Source organism: Perca fluviatilis, chromosome 22, assembly GCF_010015445.1.
Source record: "Perca fluviatilis chromosome 22, GENO_Pfluv_1.0, whole genome shotgun sequence".
Taxonomy (NCBI): Eukaryota; Metazoa; Chordata; class Actinopteri; order Perciformes; family Percidae; genus Perca; species Perca fluviatilis.
The window spans coordinates 21,692,823-21,700,307 of NC_053133.1; the positions used below are offsets into that span (position 1 = coordinate 21,692,823).

The 7,485-nt window shown below is 40.3% G+C and overlaps 1 protein-coding gene across 1 annotated transcript; it reads right to left on the reverse strand.

The window, feature by feature from the left end:
* Nucleotides 1–608: 608 nt before the first annotated feature.
* On the reverse strand, nt 609–7,221 carry ptchd3a (patched domain containing 3a). The gene is made up of 4 exons (XM_039789470.1): nt 6,511–7,221; nt 4,904–5,025; nt 2,963–3,108; nt 609–2,659 (listed from the first exon to the last, which is right to left on the reverse strand). Exons 1-4 carry the CDS (start codon nt 7,219–7,221, stop codon nt 1,086–1,088), a joined length of 2,553 nt encoding a protein of 850 aa, XP_039645404.1. The 3' UTR covers nt 609–1,085.
* Nucleotides 7,222–7,485: the final 264 nt, after the last annotated feature.

A 7,485-nucleotide genomic window follows, 5' to 3' on the forward strand; every position in this document is an offset into this window, starting at 1 on the left:
TCATACAGTAAACACCTGAGAGAAAACACTTTAAATCAGACTTAGAAAATAGATCACCAGAATTAGTTTTTCTCACTTGCCTCTCAGGGCTTCCGTAGTCATTATTGTGACAGTATTTCATTCCACCACCATGTGAAGAGAGCAAAAACACAAATTACTGGGCAATATATCTGTTAGGAAATACCAAGTCATCTACAATCTACACAGTTGCTCTGCTGCTATGTAAATAATGCCACTGTACAATTGTCAGAAATTAAATTTACTTTTATTAGTCCGTTAGAGAGTAGTTGAGAGTTTAGAAGCACATAAATGTGCTCCACTAATTATGCAAGGTGCCCATTAAGAGAATTGTACTTTAATCAACACACTAATGATAAGAAGAAGTTACTGGCCTTGCAGCATGGCATATAAACGCCCCATGTATTCATTCATTTCTAGAATGAGTGTTATTAGAAGAGCTGGTTTGGATTGTCAGCTTTATTGTCATGTATACAATGGCAAAATAGTGAACATCTCCAGTGAAATGTATGTTTATTGAAACCTGAAGTTTAATTAACTGTGATTACATTATAAAGCATTGAATACAAAAACAGCAAAACATTTACAAAATCACTGATAGTCATCTTAATGCATCAATCTTTCATCAAGAAAAAGAAAACAGAATGACTATAAACATATGGGCGCCCGGATAGCTCAGGTGGTAGAGCAGCGGCCCACATATAGAGGGTTACTCCTCGATGCAGCGGGCATGGGTTCGACTCTGACCTGCGGCCCTTTGCTGCATGTCATTCCCCCCTCTCTCTCCCCTTTCATTTCTTCAGCTGTCCTGTCAAATAAAGGCCTAAAAATGGCCAAAAAAATAATCTTAAAAAAAAAAATGAATGTAAAAATAAATAACTTTCAAAATACAGTACATCTTATGATGTTCATGTTCTGAGATAACTAGTTTGGCAAAAGGCTTCACTGAATTAGAAATGTTTGTTGTCATTCAATGGACAAGTTTTAAAGTTTAAAGCAAATGTTTTTACTATGGAATCTGAAGTAAATGTACACATTTATGCCTGCCATCAGCACTGTAACTGTGTTCAGAGTTTGCTGATTTTCACACTCTTGTCTTTACTTTCGTCTCCATCTGATCTGCAGGTACATAGTGTCAGAATTACTGGAATGAAAATGAGGCCGTGAAGCACGCCAATAAACATGACAAGAAAGAAGATTTGAAAAAATGTTCTGAATGTGTGAAATTCAGACCTTGCCAACACAGACACCCCTAAAATGGTGGACAGGGCTCCTTGAAGGATGGGGTAGCCCAAACTGGAGAGAGCATCCACAACCTTGTCGTCACGACTCGTTCTCTTGCTTGAGACGAAGGCGTAAGCCACGTGAGCTGAGCAGTCCACTGTGAAGCCGATGCAGATGGTAAAAATGATCATGGATATTGAATCGAGACTGATGTCCCATAGCGCCATGAAACCAGTCACCCCCGCAGTCACTGAACCAATCGAACAAGTCACCCATAATGAGCAGAGGGGGTTTGGAATCAGCAGGAGAGAGACAACCAACATCACTGCTGTGATCACGCCAACGTTTTTAATCATGCTTTTAACTACTACGGCGTGCTGGTCGTAGAAGATGAATATCGGATTATAGACTAATAAAGACGCTGCACTGCATCTGCCAGCAGTGGTTTTAAGACCTGTAAACATGTAAATTTCCATGCTGGCATTGGCAATATCAACAGTCTGCACGAAGAACCGGGATGCATATATGGCATCCCTAGTTAGGTTCAGATCTTGCTTGAAAAGAGGAAATAAATCAAAAAATGTTGTTAGATTTGTGAGAAAAACATCTTTATCATCCAGGTTTAAATGTGTTTCCTGTCCATATGACAAATAAGCGTCAAGCCAGGATGTATAGACATGCTCATCTACAAAGTGGAGCTTTTTAAAGTCCTCTATGCATCTCTGAAGTTGGTGTCTCTTGGTTTTATTCCAGTATTGGAATTCCTCACCTACCATAACCATCACAGATGGACCGTAATCAGAAAAATACTGACTATCCTTCAAATTGAATCTCGTAACGGGGGAGTTATCAGCGGCCAGATCGTAGAGCTCAATCCCCTGTTGTAGGCCTACCTGGAAACATCCATAAATACTCGTAGCTAAATATACCACATAAAGGAAGATTACAACACCCTTGACACAGGGTTTGATCAAAAACGGGCCATAGTAATCCTTAAAAAAAATTATTGTTTTTTTTTTCTCTGCTCCAGTGTTCTTATCATAGTCGCCTCCCACACAGCAGATGTTATATATCTGAGAATGATGACCAGCATTGTCTGATGGTATTTTCATGCAGGTCAGCCAGTGCCTGTTGCTGGCTTCTCGCCTCCCATTTAGAGCCAAGAAGGCTCCAAAGAAGGTGATTGTGTATACGTAACAAAATATGATGGAGACGCTGGTGTACAGGCAGAACGACTGCACTGATGGGAAGTCGGACGTGACGCCTATGGAGAACTTGAAGACGTCGGTCAGGGTGGTGATGGTGATGGACATGATTGCTTCTTTGTAAGAGTGAGCCATCCGCTTCGGCACTGGGTCTTTTACGTTGGTGTGCTGCCAGTCGGACACCATTATGAACATGTTGTTGAGACCTATTCCTGGAAAAATGATTTTAGTCATGTAAAATTAATGACAGTTTAGAGGCACTGGCACTATGTTTGAGCATTTCCATTTGTGAGACTCAAAATGTTTTACAAGATTTTTAATGTCAAACATAAAATACTTATAAAACATGATGAACTGCAGTTTAATCTACCTTGAAATATATACAGTAAAGAGGTTCAAATCCTGGTGACTTTAATGCTCTGCAAAACATTTCAAGTTTTTTTTTTTTTTACATTGTCACTTACCATGTAAATGCAGTATTTTACTATTGAGGACAAAGGTGCTTTTTTTCTTACCAAGTATCAGGAAAGGAGAGTTTGCGACTGTTATAACGAATGGCACTCCGATGTAAAGCAGCAAGCCAAAAGATGAGACAATAGCCAGACCCGAGGATAAGACGCCGAAAACGGCCACCCACACCTTGTTCCTCACATTGTCCAATCTGTGAAGGAGGAAGGCATAGATCAGATATTAGCTGCATAATGCAGCTAATGAAGGTAACAATATACTGTATTATCTTGATAACTTCAACCTCAGTAGGCTCAGAATGATCCTGCTTATTGTTAGATATTTGTAGCAAGAAGTTACAAGCAGTGTTTTGGTGTACAGTACAAATAAAAACAACCTCTGACAAATAACTACTTGCAGTTGGAGTATGCTACACTCACCAGTGATGCCACTATGTACTGCCACGCTCTGACATAAACTTGTATTGCACTGCAGCAAGGTGAGCAGGGATTTTTAAAAGCTATAGTGCGTAGTTTCTCTCTCCCCCATGAGGAATTCCAAGAAATGACAACAAAACTGTAGGCGCATCCACATGATACAAGCCTTCCGTGACCGTGCACCACCCCCACCCCTTCCCAACGCAGTTGCTTGTAGACAAGGAGGACACGGAGGATTAAAAAAACATGATGGACTCTTCAGTAGAGGTCATTATCCTCACTCGATTTTCTGAGAGCGGAAGTCGCCAGACGACACCAATCTTCTGAACATAGCCATACTAAGAAATACAGAGAGAGAGTTTTGTTGCGCTGGTAGTCTTTATTACCTCATATCAACTCATTTGGCAATGGCTTGAATGTAACAGATGTCCATTAATATAAAAAGTTACGCACTAAAGCTTTAAACTGCTGCAGGAACTTTGTGGAGTTTCTGACTGCTACTAGCGCTACGCCATGGAGCATTTTTTTGTGTGGGTTCCCATTTTGTTAGTTCTCACAGTTGATACAATACACAGTCCTGCCACTGTCTCACTATTACACTGATCTATAGGTGATAGCAACGCACCAAGAAACGCAGCGAAGGCAGGGAAGAAGAAGACTGCTAGCTAGCAAATGGATGTAAACCAAGCAGGTTTCAATGAGGAGGAGGGAGGGGCGAGCTAGCCTCCGTTTTGTTTGACAATACTTCGAACGTCAACAAGAGGTGACGTCACCCAACATCGCTTAGAGCACCTTTATGTTGCTTTTCAAAGCGGGAGTGTGCAACGTCTCCTAAATAGCAGCCACTGTGGACACAAGTGACAAATACAGGATGATGGTCAATGCTAAAGCCAGCAGTAGCAAGCAAAGAAGAGTCATAGAGTCAACAAACCGAATCAGCAATGTCAAAATGTAAATTACAAAGCAATATCTTTCTAAAGTTTAATAACGTTGGCTATAGCCACCATAAGCTACTGGTCATACCAGACCAGGTAACAGCTCCTGAGTGTGTTGAACTGAGAGAGGGTGCATTTGTTTGCTTATGAATTCAACCTTTCATTTGTAAGAGAATGAATGTGCTATTTCTTCTTTCTAAAGTCACAGTCTCACTTTAAAACCCGCCATCACATTTTTATAATAGCAATAATGAAGTTTAATAGTGTAATAAAAACAGTATATCATGCCTCATGTTCAGTCATATTTTTTGTCTCTGTGGTTTATAATGGTTTTTTTTATGGATTGTACGAAATGATCAGGTGTTTCTATTATTTTGTCCACTCCCTGTGCGATCACAATCTAAACTACACCTTACAGAATCTAAAATATAAACTAAAACCTTTAAATCTAAACTCAAAATAACTAAAAACTCATATGTAAACTAAATTTGAAGTCAAATAAAACATTTCAACTACATGTAAGCTACATGTGGCTGTGCTGTATCAGTCCATTTGAGAAACAACAGCTCTCTGTGTCCCCGACTTCAACGACGTCAGGAAATCGCTCACTGTGTGACATTGACCAATCACTTCTTACCTCAGGCAGGATATCACCGAGAGAGTGATAGCACAGGCATAAGTGATGAGGAATAAAGGAATGCCATCTGTGGTGTGACTGTCAATCTCATCTTGCCTGGATTTGGAGGTGTAGTACGACACCTACAATAGAGCACAGCAGAGAGACGCCAACATGAAGTCAGAAAACAGTGTTTACACATGGACGTCTCAGCAGAAATATAACACGCAGTGGATATAACACATGCCTTTGGTGTGGGAGACCTGGGTTCGATTCCCACTGCGATACATCTACCAATGTGTCCCTGAGCAAGACACTTGACCCCTAATTGCTCCAGAAGGGTGCGACCTCTGACATATACATAGCAATTGTAAGTCGCTTTGGATAAAAGCGTCAGCTAAATTACATGTAATGTAATGTAAAAAAACGGTGGGACTGTGTTTATAAACCACATAATCTGAAAAGGAAGTGCAAAGATACATTTGAAGCAGACAGGCTGTAACTAAAATGCATCTATGTGCTTATTTTATTGCACATTAACAGTACTCATTTTAGATTAACATCTAGAGCTATGAGACCAAATCCACTTTTATTTTGTCCATTTTGTGGTGCTAAATGTATTCAAGGGGTTGTTTTTTAACGATGTGTTGCCTCAAAATGTTTCATCTGCTTCTGTTAGTGCCATGCTACAATTACCAGAGTGACTTCCAAACCCCTTAACATTGTAATTAGCTGTAAAGACATCTTGACCTCTTGACTTAAGCATTGTACAAATAAACACAAATTGCCTCAGGCAGGCTTCTTTGTTTTTTAAGGCTGATGATTTTAAAACTTAATATCTTCAAATCTGCCTGAAATAAAATGTAAATGAGTATTTCTCCACCAGAAATATATTCATGGTGATGCAAGAGGGCTTTAAAACAGCCTTTAACGAGAGAATTTCCCCAGTGTGGGATCTATAAAGTCTATCTTATCTCGTCTTATCTTTAGACAATCAGTTAGGAAGATACAATTTGCAGAGTATAAGTGGGACAGTTAGATGGATAAAGAATGTGAAAATAAGGGAATAATCAGAAAAGTTTTACACAAACTTTGTCGGGGGAATTTGGACTTGTGAGTCAGTCCTGGTTGTAGGTTTTACATTGGGGTGCAGCGAGCAGAAGCCATAAAACAGAGCTGTCAGTCATAAACGGCTATTCAACAATACAACAATGTTTCTGCATTGTATTGCGCTCTGGTGAGGCTAAAAGCTGGTATTCTTCCACTATCACATTTTTGGACTTTGTACCTCCCTGTCTAGAGAGAAGCGTTTGATGGAAAAACTAAAATCTTCACATAATGATAGTCAGATATGTATAAAAAAAAAAAAAGAAGAAGAAGAAAGAATAATATACCACTTCACAACAAAATTGTTCAAAAAAATGAAATGTGCCTCTCATGTGTGGTCTTTGTCTCACTGAAAAGCTGTAACATGCTCAATTGGTGTACTGTCAAAGCATCATGGGAGTTTTTCAGCACTGATTGTCAGTGCATCTTAGTTTAAACAAAGAGAGGCTCAAATGTGACCCCCACAATACAGTAGAAGAGTATGTGAAAAAAAACCAATGTCAGTAGCAAATGATACGTACGTCAATGTGTTTGCAGTCCGTCTCATCTGATAAGAGTTTTTGAAATCCTCTCAGCCATAATTTTGAGGCGTCAGCTGAGTTTTCCTTGTTATCTAAGTAGTAGATGAGTTTTACAGCCTGAGCACTCATGACTGAGCTGTTGACATCTGTGATAACCCCACCGAGCACAGAGCCAAGAAACACTGAGCTGGATCTGTGCCTGTGTACGGGGAAGGTGATGCTGGTTGCATTAGCGCTAATAATTTCCAGGAGGATGTTTGAGACACATTCTCCGTTGGCTTTTGCACACAACTCACTGAATCCCAGGCTCCCATTGTGCACAATGATATTAAGGATCTTATTGTTGAGCCTGAGGATTTCCGCAAAAGCAGGATTTGTAAGTATATTTGAGCTGTTAGTCGATACAGCAATGACGGATGCAAAGTTGCTCTTGTCGTACAACCTGTCCTCTGAAAACATGGAGTCATTGTAGGGGAAGTTTTCCCTGACAAAAGCTCTCGTTGCCTTCGAGGGTCCTTTCCTGGGTGTGAACTGCCGCTCAAAGTCATTGTCCTCCCTGTCTTTGAGAAAAGTGAAGCCTCCGCCAAGCGCCGCTGAGAGTATGAGAGGAATCACAAAAAAATAAAATGGACAGGAGCCTACAAGTGATCCAAGTTTTTCAAAAAGGCCTGACAGAGGCTTTGCCAGGCAGTCTGTGCGTCTGCAGCCCATCTTCAGATTTGCAGGAGAATTGGCACATTTGCATCCTTTTAAAGGCTGTGCAGATCACAACACTCCTTACACACCTGTTTCTGGGACGTCGGAGGAGGAGGTCTCTTTGGCCAATAAAGGCTTGATCGTTACTCTTTTACCAAGAAAGAAAAAAAAACAGGGAAAAGTATTTGGTGTCGCTCATGATCTCATCCTTCTTCGTGGCCATAAAATGATACGAGAGCCCTTCAAAGACAATTCAACTCTTCTTCAAACAGAGAAATG

What these genes read in the sequence shown, in the direction of transcription:
- ptchd3a (XM_039789470.1), bottom strand. Translation starts at nt 7,221, where the DNA reads ATGGGCTGCAGACGCACAGACTGCCTGGCAAAGCCTCTGTCAGGCCTT. An exon ending in TCGGTGATATCCTGCCTGAG is followed by an intron (nt 3,109 to 4,903) that starts GTAAGAAGTGAT and finishes CCTCCTTCACAG; the next exon opens with ATTGGACAATGTGAGGAACA. An exon ending in CTCTCCTTTCCTGATACTTG is followed by an intron (nt 2,660 to 2,962) that starts GTAAGAAAAAAA and finishes TCATTTTTCCAG; the next exon opens with GAATAGGTCTCAACAACATG.